The 20816-nt window shown below is 44.9% G+C and overlaps 1 protein-coding gene across 1 annotated transcript; it reads left to right on the top strand.

The window, feature by feature from the left end:
- Positions 1-265: 265 nt before the first annotated feature.
- LOC310811718 (cell adhesion molecule CEACAM20) lies at positions 266-14504 on the top strand. Its single transcript, XM_083679981.1, has 9 exons — positions 266-393; positions 790-1110; positions 2186-2488; positions 2902-3168; positions 5724-5999; positions 6231-6485; positions 6817-6934; positions 11610-11652; positions 12491-14504. Exons 1-8 carry the CDS (start codon positions 345-347, stop codon positions 11626-11628), a joined length of 1608 nt encoding a protein of 535 aa, XP_083536107.1. The 5' UTR covers positions 266-344; the 3' UTR covers positions 11629-11652; positions 12491-14504.
- Positions 14505-20816: the final 6312 nt, after the last annotated feature.

Genomic DNA, 20816 nt, shown 5'->3' on the forward strand with positions numbered 1-20816 from the left:
TCTAGCCTGTTTAGAACACTCTAGCCTGTTTAGAACACGTATAAATGACGGTTAAGACATTCTGTTCCAAGAAAAAGACATTCCAACTTTATCAACTTGTTGACTCCAGTTGCTGGAAATACTTGTGACGTTCCTTATGCGGACATTTTAATCATTGTTTAAAATACATACTGTACAGTAGGTTAGGCTGGGACGTTTGTGAGGTGAATAGGCAGACATTGATATGGAGAGGCGGGCTTCCTGGTACTGACACCTTTACTGGGTGTGTACACATTCATTCAGGCTGTAAAAGCAAGAGGACAAGGCATTTTCCTCTGTCGCAAGAAGGTTTCCAGACGTCCGGGATGGATTTGTTTAATTTGAAGTCGCTTGTACTTTTGCTGTTAGCTGTCGGTAAGATTAATTAATGATTATTAAATTCAGAAAATTGAGTGATTTTGTTAAATCTGTTTAGTGTGCTGCAGAATATGTATAGATAGGTTCCTAGCCTATGGGCCTATTCAACAATAATATGCAATAAGGTGATCATATTATAGGTGTATACTTTTTATTTTCTTGGCCAATATTATCACTTGAATTCGTTTTTTTCGTTATTTGACTCGTCACTTGTCTACCAACTGAGGCAGATATAGGCGATATAATTCTCTATAGATATCTATCTCCGATAGTCGTTGACTTGTTTTGTAGTGTTATTATAAGTATAAGATGTGCCTATCTGCGTACACATATGACTTGGCCGTCTGAACCACCTTTTAGAAGTGAACCTGCAATAAAACCGGTTTCCTTCAGGATGCTGCTTAGGGCAGGACGCACTGCCACCAGGTCCGATTGACGGAGTATCGGGCAAGAACGTTACCTTCAAAACCATCGTGGGCGCCGGCGAGAAGTTTCTCACCATAACTTGGACTTTCCACGGCTCGCCTGTTATCACCTCTTCGCCTGGAGGTGCTACGATTGGCACCGGTTACGAAGGACGGGTGAAGGTGAATCCAACCACTGGCGAAATGGAACTTCGATCTTTGACGCCGGAGGATAGTGGGACATATTCGGTGTCAATGGTCCCAGATCCGGGAGAAGCTAAAATAGGTGAAACGATGCTTCGAGTTCTAGGTGAGTACGTTTTTTTTTGTTTTTTGTTTTTAAATGTTTGAATGCTTAAAATACCTAATATCACGTTTTGTTTTGGGTTCATATTGAGTAGCCTACAGTCTCCACGCTATTTTGGTCATGCTGGCTTTCTTCCCAATATCACTGCATGCAAGATAACTCTCCATACAGTTTACTGTTCCTGTGTGAAAAAGGTTGTTTGATGTAGAGTTGCTATAATATGCCTCACAAAGATTACAAAGACTGTAATTTGTTTTGGGATGTTTGTGTGTCATCATTTGTGAATTGTCTGAAATATAATTTTCCTTGGCTGCTGTCTTGGACTAGGTCTCTCTTGAAAAAGAGATTTTATCTCAATGAGTAACTAACCTGGATAAATAAAGATAAGTTAAATTAAAAAAAAATAATAATAAATTTTTTTTTAAAAAAAGACATGGAAATGGAGTAAATGTAAAATATGTAAAAACAACCCAAGTTAAGTTTAACTGGGAAGGTAACATTTCAAAGACCTATGTTCATGAACTTGATATGCAGCCTACAGGGCGTGTCCTCCCTTCCCTTGCACCCACAGTAGTCTGAGACATGGAGCCACAGGGTGGATCAACGGCATGATATCAACATAGTGTTATCATTGCAATAACTGTCATGATTTGGTGCCCTTGTGCTAGGTCAGAATTGTTCGGGTGACACTTTGGCTCCTTAAACCACAGTCTGTGTTATTGCATCACCGAGATTGGAGCACTCGTTTGGTTCTAAATGTCCGGCCCGTGTTTGCATTTTCAGAATTTGATACATCTTTCCGTCATAATTTATTTACACTTCTCAGAGTACATTCATTATCCCCTCCCTCCGCTCTCATCATGACATCACGGAGGACGGGCTCATTGTAATGCATGGAATGGATGTGTTTGATACCATTCCTCGATCCATGCATTACAATGAGCCCGTCCTCTGATTTCTACCTTGACCAGCCTCCCCTGCTGCCATCTCACTCACTCTCCCCCCTCCATCCCTCCTCCCTCCCTCCTCCTCCCTCCTCCCCTCCTCCTCCCTCCTCCCCTCCCTCCATCTCCTTCAGAGCCCGTCTCCAATTTGGTCATCAAATCCGACATGGCGGAAGCCATTGAGTTTAACAGCACCGTTAAGCTAAACTGTTCCGCGAATGGCTCCTTCCTGAAGTTCACCTGGACCAACGGCACTGTCCCCGTGGTTATTGACGGGAATCACATCACCGTCACTAAAGGCGACGACGTCACCTCACCTTGGTCACAGCTCACCGTGGTTGGGGTCTTAAGGTCTGATCTGGTCGGCCCGATCTACTGCACAGCCTCCAACGCTCTGGAGGTTGAGAAGAGCGCGCCCTTCAATCTCAGTGTCAGCTGTGAGTACTGCACCTTTTGTATACTATGGTGTACGTCCATGCCTCTGTGGGATGGGCTCAGGGAGTGCTGAGTTGCTTGCTCCTCAAGGCTTTGTGTCAGTCACGGCACTCAGGGGAGTGGTTTCTACTCTACACCCAAACTGAACTCTGCTGTGTAAACAATGCTTGTGATTTGGATGCATAAGCCGATTGATTACCCGTTCAAAAGAAAATAAAAGCCATGTTTGCACAGTAATAGTGAGATGCTGCTGATCACAATCTGCAGTTTAGGTTGTCATAATGGGCTAGGTCTATGTAGGTCTTTAGGTCCACAATCTAGAGTCGATCCATCACAGTGTGTTTCCTTTGAGATGTTAGCATGTTGCTACATCCTGATCGGGAACCTATCTCTGAACACAACTGTATGTTTACAGATGGGCCAGAGAACATGGTGATGGTCGTCGCCCCCGCCAGTGAGATCCACAAGAAGGGTTCTAACATCACGCTGACCTGCTCGGCCCAGTCCAGCCCGGCTGCTGTGCTCCAGTGGATCCACAACGGGAAGCCCCTCACAGAGACGAGCTCCAAGCTGGTGCTGGCCAAAGCTGCGGAGGCCCAGGGTGGGAACTACTCCTGCACAGCCTTCAACGCCAAGACCAAGCGCACCATTTCATCCATCATGGCCAAGATCACTGTCATTGGTGAGTAGAATGTGTATCACAGAAGCTAACAAACTAATTGGTAATTTAGCTTTTCTGCAGGTATAGGAAAGGGATGTCATTTGTATTATTTAGTTTGAGAGGCAGATCTTGCTCTGATGACAAAAAGAAACTGGTTTTAGAACTCAGGTGAGCGAGTGCATACCCTTGAGGTGCTTGTTGGCAACATATCATTAGATTTTAGTAGTCCTACCTGTTCAGCTGTTGTTGATTTTGCACTCTACTTAAAGTAGTGGCACAATTACTATTTCAATGGTAATATTGTCATTAATGTCTGTATATCCAATAAAGCACTACTGTAGTATTACCCTAGATTGTTTACTAAAGACTTTCTCAGCATGAATCCGTTTTCTCTAGTCAGACTCACCAACTGCCAAAGAACTCTGGAACACTCACCACCGAGAGTGCCGAGTGTTTTATGTGGTGTTTACCTAGCAACAACACTCTGATTGGCTAAATGAAGTATCATAATGTCTGCAAAATGAAGCATCATTAATGTATGCATTTTTGGTGAATAAAGTCACCTTTGGCACTCTAGAATGTTGACAACTTAGGCGACTTTGTTCACCCTCAGCACTAAATGAGTGAAGACCGGTGGTCACAATGGAGACTTGGTTACAGATCAGAGCTTTTTTTAGTTGGATCACAGCCAATGGCTACTGGCTAATGTATGGATGACTGTCTGACTTGTCCTGCCTGACCTCATTCCTGCTGTGTGAGTTAGCCCTAGCCCTAACCCTAACCCTAACACTCTTCATGAGTTAATGAAGTGACAGGTATTGTCGTCTATGAGGATAGCCCATAGGCAAACCAGCAGACTGAAACCTGCTTCCTGTCTCACTGCCCTGTAGCCATGACAACATTGTATGGGTTTCACCTCAACTTGAAGCGCAGTGTCAAACCCAGTGGCTTTGTTCCATCATGACAGCACTCAGTGTTCCCGCGTAGGCTTTTCAAACTCGTTAAATATGCCCTGTTGACAACGTGAGTGTGAGTGACTCAAACCTGCTGGGTTGGAGGATGGTCTTTCAAAACCGCCTGAAGTCTTTTGAGTTGGGTTGAGTTTTCTCAAAGAAAGAGGGAGATGGCGGGAGGGGAGGAAGGGAGGTATAGGAAGGGAGGGGAGGGAGAGGAGGGAAGGGAGGGAGGGTTTCACATTCACAGTAATTCCATGTATTCTGTGAATGCTCACTGGAGTCTGGTAAATAGTAGTGACTGTACATCCAACCATTACTCTACATGACTCATATAGAGTTACACATTCCACTGAAATTACTGACACTTTTTTGGGACACTTTGCTCTAACCTTATACAGCATTCATCATCTCCAGTACCAAACCAGTGTCTACATATGTTCTGTAGTGAAAAGGATAAGACAAAAGGCCCTAAGGAAATTATCCTCTATGATTGTAATTGGGGGTAAAACATTTAATTTGTTGTGTTTTACTGTTTTATACGTTTATTGTTGTTTTTATTTGCATATCTGTTTTATCTATTTGAAAAGCACTTTGTAACACAGAGTGTTTTAAATAGGTGCTATATAAATAAAGTTTATTATTATTGTATTCAGTGATTTTCAGAAACTACAAAGAGTTTTGAGCCAGGCAGAGTGCGTTTGTGGCTGTAGTAGAAACAAAAAGACATCTTAGCTGGTATTTTCCTTTGGATCTTTTTGACTACAGAACATAGAAAACCACTGTTTTCACATATGTAGACACGGTTACAGTATGGTGTTGGAGATAATAAATTTGAGGAGTGTCCTATTAAGGTGAATACATCGGGATTAAAGGACAATATTTGCCCTTTAAGGGTTGGATCAAGACTTAGGAACCATACAGTATGTATCTTACTTACCAGCAGTGCTGTCAATCGATGTGTGTCTTTAAAGGGCAACCCTTTATGCATGAGACCTGTGAAAACCACGGTTACTGTGTGACTCACCGTTCTGGCGACAATGAACTTTGTGTTAACAAATCTTATCTTGCCGTTTGCTTCCCCCACCCTCCAGGCTGCCTGATACATTTCAGAATACAGTCGTTTTTCATTTGTACTAAAAGACAAATAGACCATCTAGCCTCGCCCATAGTCTGTCAGCTCTGAAGTGGTTCAGTTTGACCATGAGGAGTTATCTAGTGGTTGTCTCTCACTTTGACTGATGCATGAGACTTAGATCACATTTAAATGGTTTATCAAGCTTCTGCTGTTTATGTTACGGTTTTGCCATTTGAACACTGTCTCTGCCTGCAGGTGTAGTATATTTTAATAGGTGCAACGTTCCATGTCTGAGGAAGGTCTCTGACCGAACTGTTGCACCTATTAAAACATATTACACAAGCAGAGACAGTGGGCGGGAGCCACCTTTTTCTACTTCTAGTCTCATTCATCTGACACACCTGTCAAATCCACAATACAGGTGTGCAAAAGCCCTTCATTTGTTTGTCTTTCTACCGTTTTAACCCTGAAACCCAGCAGTTCTTTGTTCCACAAGTTTACTCCGTAAACCCTAACCCCTTCGTTTGTCCTCCTTTTATTTGTAGAGGCCATATCTGGCACCAACATCACAGGCCCCACCACGACTCTGGTCGCAGGCAACAGCACAGCCAGCCTCAGCTGCAAGGCAGGAGCCGGCACCGGCAAGGCAGTGTGGCTGAAGGGGGGCGCGCCGCTGTTGCCAAGCAACAGGGTCAACATCTCGGCAGACATGAGCTCCGTAGTGATTAAGCCGGTGCAGAAAGAGGACAGTGGGGAGTACCATTGCAAGCTCACCAACGCTGTGAGCGCAGACTCCGCCAGCTACAAGATCCTGGTCAACTGTGAGTATGAGGCAGGGGAGGCTGGTGGAGGTAGACATCAGAGGACGGGCACATTGTAATGCACGGAACAGAATGAGGAATGGTATCAAGCTACTTCTATTCTGCTGGTCACCTGGTTTATATTTACTTGAACTGTTGATAAAATGCAGGACATTCAGGGGGAATTTCAGGGAAGATGTCCAGATGAAACCCAGGTACCTAACTAACTACCTTTCCTCTCCGTGCAATCAGATGGTCCTGAGACGGTGTTGGTGGAGGGCGAGGCTGCGGTGGAGGTGAAAGACCCTGTGATGCTGAAGTGTTCTGTGGTCTCCGTCCCCCCTGCCACCTACACCTGGAAGTTCAATGGCACATTGACCATCGTGAAGACCGCTGACTACGCCATCCCGAGCGCTGTTTACAAGAACTCTGGGACGTATACCTGCTTGGCGCACAACGCCATCACAGGACTGAGCATGTCCGTTGACCACAAGCTGTCCGTCAAAGGTGAGACCCCATAACCCCCATAATTTTCAAACACCTGCCAGAAGCTCAGTTCTTTGAAAATAAAATCTGTACACACTGATAGGACGACTCATTTTGTTTGGTTTAAGGTTGGTTTTAAGTTGGTTTAAGTGTTGTAAGTCAGATTAAGGTTCGTTTAAGTGTTGCAAGTGGGTTTAAGGTTCGTTTAAGTTGGTTTAAGTGTTGTAAGTCGGATTAAGGTTGGTTTAAGTGTTGTAAGTGGGTTTAAGGTTGGTTTAAGTTGATTTAAGTGTTGAAAGTGGGTTTAAGTTGGTTTAAGTGTTGCTAATGTTCTTTCCTTGTCGCTCTGCAGAGGAGGGGGCCCTGGACGAGGGTCTGTCAGGCGGTGCCATCGCCGGCATCGTGATCGGTGTGCTGCTGGCCCTTGTAGCCATCATCGCTATAGTCATCTACATGAGAAAGAAAGGGCCGTGAGTATTCTTTATTATTGCTCAGAGGCCCGCATGACCAGTATATACTGGACAAGGGGAGGCTGGTGGAGGTCGAAATCGGAGGACGGGCTGATTGTAATGCATGGAACAGAATGAGGAATGGCATCAAACACGCGTGTACACGAGCGTTGTGCTTTTTCTACGTAACTCAAAAAGTTAAGATAACAGGAGAGAGGGCCAACCCTGGGAAACGTAAATAGTACTCTCCTCAGGTTCTAACCATCGCTAATCAAAACCCAAATTAGGTGTAGGGATGTCACAGGTGTTACTAAGTACTGTACCTTCACTGTGTCCAAAGCTATGAAATACTGTGTGCATTCATCCTGTATGCATCCAAAGACATGTAGAGACAAGCTCTGTTATCAGACCCATACAGTACAATAGGTCTCCTATGCAACTCCACTGTTTCATTTCCAACCTAATGCGGAAGTGATGCGTTTGCCACATCCTGTCTGTTACCTGCCATTGGATTTAAGGCGAACGTGTCGTTAAACAAAGAACAAACTGTTTAGTCAAGAACAACAGGGGCTGACATGCCTCGCACATTCCAGCATTTGGCAGGAGGAAACAGCGTTGGAAACACCCCCCTCAAGGCCCTTCCGAAACACTCACACAACGTAGAGATATACACTACATCGTACAGATTAGTAGATTAGTAGATTAGTAGAGATTAGTTCTCTCTCTGAAGTATTGCCTGTTGGTGTCTCCAGTCCTCGACTCGCCTGCCGATCCCTCCCTGCATGTTCCCCATTACCACACCTTCCTCTCCTCCAAACAAACCACAAAGTCACAATAGAGTTCTCAGGGTGTGATGACAGAGGAGTCAGGTGACATGACGGCGTTGAGCAGAGGTCATACCTGTAAAGCGCAGTCTAGCGCTCAGAGCGTGGCGGCTGGGCCTCCTTCATCATCGCCAGACATCTGTGCCTGCAGGTTGTGGTTCTCTGACACACACACACACACACACACACACACACACACACACACACACACACACTCTGGGTGGTCTTGTCTGGCACAGGGACATGTCTCCGTTCTCTGAAAACGTCAGGTTTGGATTGTCGGTTGAGGATTCCAGTGTGATTCTCAGTGGAAAAGCAGTAACTGAGTCCTCTGTCAGAAGTGTTGAGCTAAACTTTTGGATTGCTTGGATTGCTTGGATCGATTTACAGAATGTACCTGGTAAGGACTTCCTCAGCACCTGAACTTAGCTTTCAATTCTATACTATAGCAGCTATGCAACACAACAAACGTGAAATATTCATCGATTGTATTTGTTTGACAAGAGAGAACATGTCTACTCACTTTATGTGAGTGACCCGGCAAGCAAAGGGAAGCAGTCCTCAGATCACTTATGCAAATACGAAGCCCAACCTTCTTTGTCCAGATCCTGTCTGCGATAATCAACCAGCGTAGCATATTAGCATAGCAGCATATGTCTAGCGTTTGCTCTGAGAACGGCCCAGCCTTCCTACCAGAGAGGTAGCAGGTCGTAAATATAGAAACAGAATGAGTAGAACAGACATGCCCATTCAGGTCAACATTCCATTGTGGGTTTAGCCAACCGGCGGCCATCTTGTGGTGTACCATTTGGAAGTTTTACTTTACAGCTTTATTAACAACCAACTAAACACAACTGACATTGGAATGTTCAGTCAAATGGTGCTTAGTTGCCAATGCACCACCTCTGATTTCTTCGCTTCTCTCTGTGTTCTACACATGCAGCAATAACAATGATTACCATGGCGATTATGTTTTACAATACCATGTTGGCTATCTTGTGGTGTACTAGCCTAATCGCCATGTCCTGAGGTTACCTTGTGCGTTTTACTAATTCTGTTTCTACGGTGGTGAAGCCCGAGGGAAAGAAGCAGGTTGTCTTGAGTTGTTGACAGGGAGTGAACAGGAGAATGCAGTGTGCTTCTGAAAGTAGCGACCTGATTGGCTGCCTTCACCGTGGTGTTCGCACACCTGCACACCTGTTGACATGGGAGAGGGACAAACGCATTCAACAATAAACAGGACGCTGTCGCCTGATTGGTGCATAGGTGGCTGGCCAATGGGAGTACAGCAGGCCAGGCAGCTATGTAGTGTGAAGAATACTGATGACAGGGGCTGACAGGGCAGGGGAGGCTGGTGGAGGTAGAAATCGGAGGACAGGCTCATTGTAATGCATGGATGGAATGAGGAATGATATCAAATACGCATTCCTAGATCAAGACACGTGTTTGACAACATTCTTCAACCTCAAATGTAGCCCGTCCTCCAGTTTCTACCTCCATCAGCCTCCTCCGGTACCATTATAGGTCACTATCCTGATACAGAACAGGTCGTTTCCCTGTTGACAAATGTCAGTTGGCAGTTATGTGACTACAGATGTCAGTTGGCAGTCATGTGACTACAGATGTCAGTTGGCAGTCATGTGGCCAGTGGAGAGTGAATGCGTTCAAGCCACTGATAGACAAGACGACTACTCTTTCGTTTTGATGGAGTTTATCCAAGATAAGATGCAAGCAACTGATTACAGCAGATAGCTTGCTTTATTAAACGGTCTACTGAGTAGATAACACATTTAAGACAACTACTACAGTCTGTCCATGTTGCCCCCCCTCTATCCATTTTGCATGGCCTGGTTAGCCAGCATTAAGCCTGTGAGTATTTTGAAAACACAGTTGGACCACATTCCAAGACATCTCCGCCAGCCGGTCCGCCTCCTCTTACTGCTGCTGCTCTCTGAATCAACTTCAGATACTATATAATATAATAATATATATACGCCATTTAGCTGATGCTTTTATCCAAAGCAACTTACATTGCAGTGAGTGCATACTTTTCAGTATACATGGTCCCAGCGGGAATCAAACCTACAACCTAAGCGTTGTTAGCGCCATGCTCTACCGACTGAGCCACAGATACCAACCTGTCAGGGTGTGGTGCCTCAGGGGAGGGGAGGGGACTCCTTCAGTCAGGCCCTGAGCCCCAAGCCTCTCTCAGCCTCTCTTCCCTCCCCTCTCCTTTCTCCCCCTCTCAGTCTCTCCCCTCTCCCCTCTCAGCCTCTCCTCTCTCCTTTCTCCTCTTTCCTCTCTCCCCTCTCCCCTCTCCCCTCTTCCAGTCAGGCCCAAGCCCCTCTCCTCTCCCCTCTCCTCTCTCCTCTCCCTCTCTCCTCTCCCCTCTCAGCCTCTCCTCTCTCCTCTCCCCTCTCCTCTCTCCTCTCCCTCTCTCCTCTCCCCTCTCAGCCTCTCCTCTCCCCTCTCCTCTCTCCTCTCCCCTCTCAGCCTCTCCTCTCTCCCCTCTCCCCTCTCAGCCCAGTTGAACTCCTGCCGAGTAGAGTATGAGTTGGTTGAACATTGAGCAGGTCAGGTGGACGTGAGGCTCTTCCTTATCACTGTCTCTGAATTCCCTCCTCTGCATAGAAGGAACTGGTCTTAGGGGCTTTGGGGAGGGAGGCAGTTAAAAGGTAGAAACCGGAGGACAGGCTCATTGTAATGCATGGAACAGAATGACCTACCTCCACCAGCCTCCACTGGTTTAGAATATGGTTGGAATGTCAGTATCGTGTCTGCACAGGTTTCCTCCCTTCTTTCTTGTCCCTCGTTCCCTCTCTGGCCATCTCTCTTTCTCTTTCTCTTTCTCTCTCTCTCTCTCTCTCTTTCCCTCTCCTCTTCTATTCTTTCACCTTCATCTCACTCTTTCTCTCACATCTGAACTCAACAACACTCCGATCTTTCATCCTCTCTTTCATCCTCTCTTTCATCCAGTACTGGTATGTTTTCAATGGCCTCCCTCTCTACCTGCCACTGTCACATGGTTGCCTTGATGTGGTTAGTCCTGAGGGTTTTCTTCGTAGACTAGTATATTTTCTGTAGACACGCCATAACTCACAACACTGACACACCTGCAAGGCTCGACTACGTTCTGTAGCTGAAGTCTATTTCCTCTTCATGTTTAAGTTTTTTTTATTGCTGTCTTCATGTTTGATAAGTTTCACACGCTCTTCCTCTTGCGTGTCCTAAAGCCGGGTCTGTTGTCATGGTTACAGCTCTTATCGATTGAATCAAGATCTTCAGATGCTTAGACAGGATTCCAGTTGAGAAAGTCAGTTACTTTGTGAAACAAGTTTAAAAGTTACTTTGTGATATTCTACGCTAACAGCTAACACCACAACAACACTGGTTAGCCTCTCAGCAACAGTTAGGGTTGTTGACACTGTGGCTCAGTTGGTAGAGCACAGCGCTAACAATGCTTAGGTTGTCGGTTCGATTCCTGCTGGGACCATATATACTGAAATGTATGCACTCACTGCAATGTAAGTTGCTTTGGATAAAAGCGTGAGCTAAATGGCATATATATATATATATATATATACACCACAACAACACTGGTTAGCCTCTCAGCAACATTAGCTGTTCTTCAAACCCTGCTTTAGACTTTTAGATGCTAGTCAGCCAGCGTGAACTCTGCATCACCAGATCGTGCGAGCAGGGGGTGAAACAACACAGCGGCCTGCGCGTCCGAGATGTCGTTGTTTCTTCTCGTGGTTCCGAGCCACGATAATTCTAATCATCCCAAACACTGTAAAACAGCACGTTCCCCAACTCCTGACGCCGCAAGGCCGTCACTCCTCTCATGTCTGTTCTCCTTGGTTCTGTTTCAGGGTCGAGTCTCCGTACTAAGAGGACAGCAACGATGGGAAGCTGGTAAGCCGCTCTTTGATAAGTGCTGATGTTATCCCTGTGTGTGTGTGTGTGTGTGTGTGTGTGTGTGTGTGTGTGTGTGTGTGTGTGTGTGTTTTGGGTGTGTTGTGTGTGTGTGTGTGTGTGTGTGTGTGTGTGTGTGTGTGTGTGTGTTCTGTGTGTGTTCTGTGTGTGTGTGTGTGTGTGTGTGTGTTCTGTGTGTGTGTGTGTGTGTGTGTGTTCTGTGTGTGTGTGTGTGTATGTGTTCTGTGTGTGTGTTCTGTGTGTGTTTGTGTGTGTGTGTGTGTGTGTGTGTGTGTGTGTGTGTTCAGGCCTCACACTGGCCTTTTCCTCCTCCAGTAGTAACACCAGTGATCAAGGTGTCTCCATTGCCAGGGGACAAACACGTCCTTGTTGACGTCCTTGTTGTTGTTGTTGTTTGCGTTGTTGTGTTCAAGGTTCGAGCGACTGCTCTCCCTTGTGTGTAGCTCCCTACAGTCTCTCCCTATCACACACATTTGACCGGGGAGGCCAGAGTCTTTAAGATAAAGGGTGTTGACTTTACGTTGGGGCCGGGCCGTGTGGCACCAGGCCCAGGCTGGCAGAACTGGGTCAGTGTGTCCTTTACTCTGAATGGCAGTAAGTAAGGAAGAGGTCCTCAGGATTGTTTAGATTTGATTTCTGAGACTATCAGCAGCTCAGGAGTTAGAGGCTAGAATGAAAGAGAGTTAAAATTATCCATGGTTTGCTTTATATTTGGGGGTTCCAAATGTTACAATTCAAAACAGCAGTTATGCATGTTGACTTTGGGGAGGGCAACATCATGTGACTTATGTGACTCTTGATCCTCTCCCCCCCCCAGGAGATATCAACCCACACGATCAGCCATTTCCCCCGAAGACCCATCTCTTGAATCAGGTCGACCAATCAGGCGGAGACCTCCCCCATGCAGGTTAAACGCTCCAACATTACTCTGTCAACAGGACCTTCCTGTTTCTACATATTGTCATCCCTCCCTCCCTCCCTCTTCCCCACCCACCACATTAGCTAAAGTAAACAGCCTCCAACCCCCCCCCCCGCGTCTAAAAAAAACCAGGAGGAATGTCATTGCTTACAGTATATGAATTCTTTGACGCTCCTTGGGAAATGAATGGCATTTGAGACTTCAGCTGTAATTGTGACGTCATGCGTCACAAGGTATCCCTTCCCCCTGGAGAGAAGCCCTGGAGGAAGATCAAGTCCAACAACACTCTTGATTCAAACAGGACATCTACAGGACTGTAGGGCTGGGTTGCTCTCCCGCAGGGTAGGCTGGTGGAGGTAGAAATCGGAGAAACCATCCTCCAGTTTCTACCTCCACCAGCCTCCCCTGTTCCTCAGTTATCACAATGTCAAAGGCCAGATCAAGAGGTCAGGAGACAGAGACAGAGACATCAGCCATCTGAGGACGCAGGTCTGTACGTCCAACCACCACAGCTAGGAATCTGCTTGATCCCAAGGATCAAGGATTTTTTTCTCGTGAGAAATGTAGCTAAATGTGAAGACTGCACCGACAAGATTCAACATGCAGCAAGCATAAAAAAGAGAAAATACAGGAACCATTTTTTTTTGTGGGCGATGACATTCTTTGGTTTTGGAGGGAAAATGGTGTGTGCTTCATAGTTGTACAAGAGTTCCGTTTCCAAAAGGATCTTTATTTTATATTTGGATTGTTCTTTGCGCCATTCTGTTCAATTTCAGGTACCATTGTTTAATAGAAACACAAAACCGATTTTTTTACCTGCTGTTTACTTATGTGAAATACCATATTTTTGTTCATTTCAGCAACCTCAAATTAATACATTGAGAAGATGACTTTTAAGGAGTGATAATGATGTCATAGCATAGCTCTGCACATACACTTAGCTCCAGGTTAAAGCCAATTATTATGTTTACTGGAGTTGAAGATCACAGCTAATCTAGGGAAGGGGCATTCCAGGGTGCAATTACACACACACACACACACACACACACCTACACACACACACACACACACACCTACCCACACACACACATACACACACACACACACACACACACACCTACCTACACACACAGACACACACGAACACACACACACACACACACACACGCACCCACACCCACCCACCCACCCACCCACCCACACACACACAAACACAAAAACACAATCTCTTAAACATTTAAATACGTTAGAAATTATTTTAGCTGGTATCTTTTTGGTGTGACTGTTGACGATAATTGGAGAGCTTTCCCAGAACAGTGTATGTTATATACACATTACTGCAGTTTCATCAAAGGGAACAAAACTGCTCATAATGAGGGGAAAAAAATGAAGAAAAAAAATGAAAAAAAAAGTATGGAAAAAAGAAAAAAATGAGAAAAAAATAATCCTGATGAATCCCATGTTGTAAATAATCAACAGATACATTATGTACATGAATGCTGTAAAGAACATTTTTTGTTTTGGCATTTTATGGTTTTGTTTTTTGGTGTATCCTAATTTGAATGTTTTAAATGTTGATTTTCTCAGGTTGTTTACAGAAATGACATATACTATAACTCCTATCCCCAGCCTATCCCCATAAGCCATTTCTCTCCTTCAGTTGTATGAACACGCCTCAGAAATATTTGTTTTCTTTATTTATTCTTTGGTTACTGCCAGGTCCCGCTAAAACATAAAACAACCTTGTTTTTTTCCAAACTGAACTTTCGTATATTTATCTAGCCAATCCCTGTCACTGTATTTCCAAGCAGCCAATCAGCAGCCAGGGCCTCTCTCTTGTATGTTCTTTTGGTGGTTCCTGGGATTTTGATTGACAGTCTATAAAGGCGGACCAACGGTTCTTTTTTTGAAACCCTGTGTTGACTCTTTTCTGGTGAGACCGCCAAGGGTTTTTCTGTGTTGTGCGTGTCCCCTCCCCTCCTACCACACCCATCTCTCACACTCTCCAAGCCACAGATCTTTGAGAGGGCTTACAAGACAAGACAACAGCTTTCCAGGGACAGTTACTGGGTTGAGTTTTCTTCGACATTCAAATACTGAAGACACACCCAGTTGTAGTATTGTTTCATTAACCGTCCAATCAGACCAGATCTTATAAAACCAGGACGTTGTTAACTCAAGGTCAATAAACTCGACAGACTGGTCAGTAATTGATGCCTACCCCCAACAATGTGTTCTTATTCCTGTGTTAATAAAAAACCTCAGTAATTACTCATTAATGTAGTAAGCTTACCCTGTAATCACACTCATACAGGTTGCTTTTCTTGTTGGCAAATGAGAAAGGCAGTGAGATCTGCTTCTACAGGCCTAGATGTCCCCATTGTTGCCTGTGAAAATTTCATGACAAGCGAGGGATTATCTTTACCAAGTGCAAGTTTGCTTTTTGGAATGTTTTAATTACGCCTTGACATATGCTCTTCTACCTCCACCAGCCTCCCCTGGGCCACACCATTCCTAAGGGTCGGGCTAACCACTAAACATCCTCCCATTACACCATCACAGTGAGCATGACACACCGTGGGTGACCAGACCTGTCCTTTTTATTAACACAGGAATAAGAACACATTGTTGGGGGTAGGCATCAATTACTGACCAGTCTATCGAGTTTATTGACCTTGAGTTAACAACATCCTGGTTTTATAAGCTCTGGTCTGATTGGATGGTTAATGAAACAATGCTACAACTGGGTGTGTCTTCTGTATTATATCTGTCGAAGAAAACTCAACCCAATAACTGTCAAGATGTCCCTGAATACCATGGAAAGCTGTTGTCTTGTCTTGTAAGCCCTCTCAAAGATCTCTGGCTTGGAGAATGCGTTGGACGTGAAATCGAATCACCTGAGGGTAGAGGTGCTCTTTAATGGAACTCTTTAATTCACTGTAATTTGCATATTATTAGAAGCCTGTTTACTTCTGTGGTGACACTGTTGTGTGCATGTGTGTGTGTGTGTGTCTGTGTGCGTGCGTGTGTGTGTGTGTGCGTGCGTGTGTATGTGTGTGTGTGTGTGTGTGTGTGTGTGTGTGTGTGTGTGTGTGTGTGTGTGTGTGTGTGTGTGTGTGTGTGTGTGTGTGTGTGTGTGTGTGTGTGTGTGACAAATTAGGACATTCAGGTTTTCTCCAATTTGTCATTCAACAGACACAATGCCTTAAGCCCTGCTAGGAGGCAGCCGTCGTAGTACTGGCAGGATGTTGCCGTACTACAACTGTGACTCACAAACCTGCCTTTCTACAGAGGGCCTCTGTCATTACCTAACCCTGTAATCACACTCATACAAGTTGTTTTTGGAACTGGGAAATGAGAAAGGCAGAGAGATCTGCTGATACAGGCCTAGATGTTCCCATTGTTGCCTGTGAAAATGTCATGAGATGCGAGGGATTATCTTTACCAAGTGCAAGTTTGCTTTTTGGAATGTCTTCATTAGACCTTGACGTATGCTCTTAATCATAAAACACGGATTTACTGTTACTCAATAAGCCAACAGTAGCCTACTGTAGGTCTAAACCTATGCAAGCATTAAAACAAACTACAAACTGAAGTCTATTCTCTTGAATGATAAAATACTTAGCTTTCAGTTCAAACATATCAATCGCAATAACAACGATTACATTCAGTGGAGTGAAATGCACAGCTCTCCTGTAAGATTAAGTTGTTAAATCAAAGGCAGGACTGTCTCTGCATATTCAGGTCTGGATGCTTTCATTCATGATTAAAGTTTGGAATAACAGCAGCCGGGTTCCAGAGCGTCGGTTACTATCTAATTTGCTGTTGTTTGTTTGTTTGTTTGTTTGTTTTTGAAAGGTGAGCATTTTTCTCGTTCAAGAGACTGACTACAATTTGAAATTTGGTTGAACACGTGCTTGTTTCATTTGTTGTGTGTTACTTCAATCAGTTCTGTGAGTCTCACAACTTTTTAAATGCTGCAGAAATCGTAAATGTTCACCTGACACCCAGGTATGACTGAAAGCTCCACCCCTGTGGTTCTGCAACCTCAGGATTAGCCTTAACGTCACGCCTAGGTTCTCAGAAAGGTCAGCTACTCTCAAAAGTGTCTGTTGAAACCTAGGGGCATCTCATACACCTGTCTGCCTCCTAGTGACATTTATGTATGTTTCTAAGAAAGACAAATGTGTTTTTTGTTTTTTTTATAGCATGGTTCTTTTGTTCATGAAAAGCCCGGGAAATCATTTAGAAGACAGTCCTCTGTTTCTTGAGTTCCCTGAACAGTTGCCACTAAATGTTATTAACCTGTTATAAGGTGGGTGTGTACCATATACAGTCACGTTGGCGTGTGCTGGTGTATGAAGAAATAATCTGTAGTTTCGTTACAGAATGAGTCATCTTTAACTCTTAATGTCAACTATCAGAACACATTCAAACATGAACTCTGAGTAACACTTTATTTATTTTAGTATGCACATATTTGTAGCTACACTCATTCGTAGAGTATGCATGCTTGCTTTCGACCTAGCACCCACACACACACACACACACACACACACAACAAGTTATTGCAAGGTTGTATCTGGGTATTGCAAGGCAAGGTTGGCTTTGAGATTAGGAAGCTAGCCAGTAAACCCCAAGGTCGCTGGTTCAATACCCGGATGTGAGCCAGTGATTGGAGGGTTGCTGGAATCTAACTGGCCACCTACTACCTGACTTCTAACATGAGAATAAGAAAACACTGAATACCTAATAAATGGCTGGTAATACCCCAACATTGACCAATTAGCTACTTATTGAAGACTTACACTTATACGCAGTATATAAGCCACAAATTAGCGCATTATATGTGTTCCCCGTACTAAAGTGTCACCGAAGCTGCTTTATAATACTCCTTTACTGGCACAAGGCCAGTCCTCAACAAGGACACAGGTCTTCTCTCCTACAACACAAACAGCAATCAAATTAAAGTTTATCTGTCATGTACGTAGAATACAGCCGTAGACGATGCAATGAAAAGCTTAGGGCAAGCTAGCTCCTGAACAATGCAGTACAATATTCTATAACAACAATCAAACAATCAACAATGCAGTACAATATTCTATAACAACAATCAAACAATCAACAATGCAGTACAATATTCTAATAATAATAATAATGATGATAATAATAATAATAATAATAATAATAATGATAATAATAATAATTAGTATGATAATGATAATAATAATAAGAATGATAATAATAATAATAATAATAATAATAATAATAATAATAATATAGCAAAGACAGAGGTGTGACCAGGTGGTGTGACCAGGGGTGACCAGGTGTGACCAGGTTAAGTCCTCAATGGTGTGGACACCGAGGAAGAGCTGCTGACTCTCTCCACTGCAGCCCCACTGAGGTGGATGGGGGGCGTGGCCCACCGTCTTTTCTGTTCAGAGAGGTGAAACCAAAGCCGACAGCGCCTCCGAGCTAACGCCCAGCCCCCCCCAACCCTCCACCCCCCCAAACCCCTCCCTCTCCTCTGGAGCCACCCAGAGAGCAGAGGCTGCTGGGGGATCAGGTGGAAAGCACAACACTTGAGAGGAAGGTGAGGGCTCGGGATAGGACATGCCCATAGCAGTTGGAGCTCAGGAATGTACCGGGGGGGGGGGGGGGGGGGGGCTGGTGGTGGAGGGGCTGGTTGTAATGTATGGAATGGAAACATGTGTCAGATGCAGGTAGGTAGGCACAGGCACACACACACCCACACACACACGTTTAATACCATTCCTTATTCCGTTCCATGCATTACAATGAGTCCTTCCTCCGATTTCTACCTCCACCAGCCCTTCCCTGGAATGTACCTACTATGAGACACCCAGTGACACCGGGGAGCAGGTCATGGACTGCGGGAGGGTCAGAGGTCAGGTTTCACAGGAACAGGGGGACAGGAAGTGTGGTTGTAAATGAGGGAGAGCATGAGGACGTGCTGCTCAGATGCCTCGCTTCCCCTGTCATGTGTTTGGGTTTGTCAGAGCGAGAATACTTCTGGAATGTGAAATACATTTGTGTGTGTGTGTGTGTGTGTGTGTGTGTGTGTGTTTGTTTGTGTGTGTGTCGGTGTATGTGTTTGATCCAGTAACTGGGAAGGTCACTGAAGAACACTGAACTCATTGTCATGTTCATGAAACCAGTTTGAGACAACATTTGCTTTATGACATGGTGCATTATCATGCCGGAAGTAGCCATTAGAAGACGGGTAAATTGTGGCCATGAAGGGATGCACATGGTCAGCAACAATACTCAAATAGGCTGTGGCATTCAAGCGATGATTGATTGGTATTAACGGGCCCAAGTTGTGCCAAGAAAACATTCCCCACACCATTACAACACCTCCACCATGAGAAGGTGTGCAGGTGTTCCTAATGAAGTGTTCAGTGAGTGTATGTGTGTGTGTGTGTGTGTGTGTGTGTGCCTACCAGCATGTCATGTATGCGTGTTTATATGTCCACTTCAGCGTACCTGTCATGGCGTGCAGGGTGTGTGTGTACTGTATCCTGCATGCATGCTGGTTACTCCATGCTGCTAGTCATCAAACAAAGAGAGAACATCCACAGCACGCACCCAGAATCTGCCAGGGGAGGCTGGCGGAGGTAGAAATCGGAAGGCGGGCTCATTGTAATGCATGGAACGGAATGAGGAATGGTATTAAACACGTGTGTGTGTGTGTGTGTGTGTGTGTGTGTGTGTGTGCCTCTACCTACCTGCATCTGAGACATGTTTCCGTTCCATATATTACAACCAGCCCCTCCACCACCAGCCCCCCCCGGTACATTCCAGAGCTCCGTTCATTCATTCCATTTTTATTCCGTTCCATGCATTACAATGAGCCCATCCTCTGATTTCTACCTCCACCAGCCTCCCCTGGAGCGTGGCTCCCTGCCCTGCGTACCCCAGGGACACTCCTGAGCCTTGGAGGATCCCCCTGTGGCCCAGACACACTGTCCCTACAGGTAACTGGCGCTGGGCAGAGCTTCCCCCTGGCACCCCTGGCATCGCTACACAACCCGTCAGTGAGTGGCTGGTCTGTGAACGGTGTTATTAGGGAAATTAGTTCAACGCCACGTGCACGCACATCCGCAACAGAACAGACATATCAGATATGGTGGTTCTCTGTGGCTCAGTTGGTAGAGCATGGCGCTAACAACGCTTAGGTTGTGGGTTTGATTCCCGCTGGGACCATATATACTGAAAAATGTATGCACTCACTGTGATGTAAGTTGCCTTGGATAAAAGCGTCAACTAAATGGCATACATATTATATGGCACAGAAGCCAGGTACTGTTAAATGTTCCTCAAAGGCAGTGGTTTCAACGAATACTTGATATTATCAAGTTAACAAAGGGAAATTGTAGAAACAACACTTTATTTTTTATTTTTTATTGATTGCCACAGTATTATTTTGAATTTGTTTCAAGTTTATTTAGTTTATTTAAAGTGCATTTTTCCCAAGGTCTCAACACGCTGTACATCATCTAAAAAACAAACACATTACCAAAACACAGAACATAAATAAGAGCATATGGGCAGGATACACAATAACCTCAACATGGGGGAAGGCAGTTGGGGGGGAGGGGGGACAACCGTATGCCACTGTGAAAAGGTGGGTCTTGAGGGTTCGTCTTAAACATGGTAACTGTCTCTGACCCCCTAACAAGGGCTGGCAGGCTAGGACACAGAAGTGGAACAGTAAAGGGGCAGAGCAGCTCATGTAGACACCAAGACACTGTTATTGCTGCCACTTATATTGTCAGGGACAACAAGGTCATGTGATAAAGGAAGCCTGTCAGACGAGTCATTTGAAGATGATGTCATCAGTTTCGTTGGGAACTCAGCAGCCTCCAGACCACAGAGCTGTTAGATACCTTCCTCTTCCTCCTCCTGCATATGAGGAACGGAGTCACTCTGGGATTCTGGGAGCAGGAATCGTATATCGGCTATTGTCCTCTAGAGTGGGTTATTGCTCTGTTGCAGTAGATAATTTGTGTTTTTGCTATTTGCATAGTGTATTACTGTTGAGGTGGAGGATAATCCTGATGAACCGGACTAGCAGGATGCTAGAGGGACCATTCAAACTACTGAAACTACCACACTAGACAAGATTAGATGACTATCTATCTTAATACAAAACGCATTCATGATTACTCATGAGTCAGCTCTGCTCGCAAAATGCAGTAAG

Source organism: Argentina silus, assembly GCF_951799395.1.
Source record: "Argentina silus genome assembly, chromosome: 11".
In the NCBI taxonomy this organism is placed as follows: domain Eukaryota; kingdom Metazoa; phylum Chordata; class Actinopteri; order Argentiniformes; family Argentinidae; genus Argentina; species Argentina silus.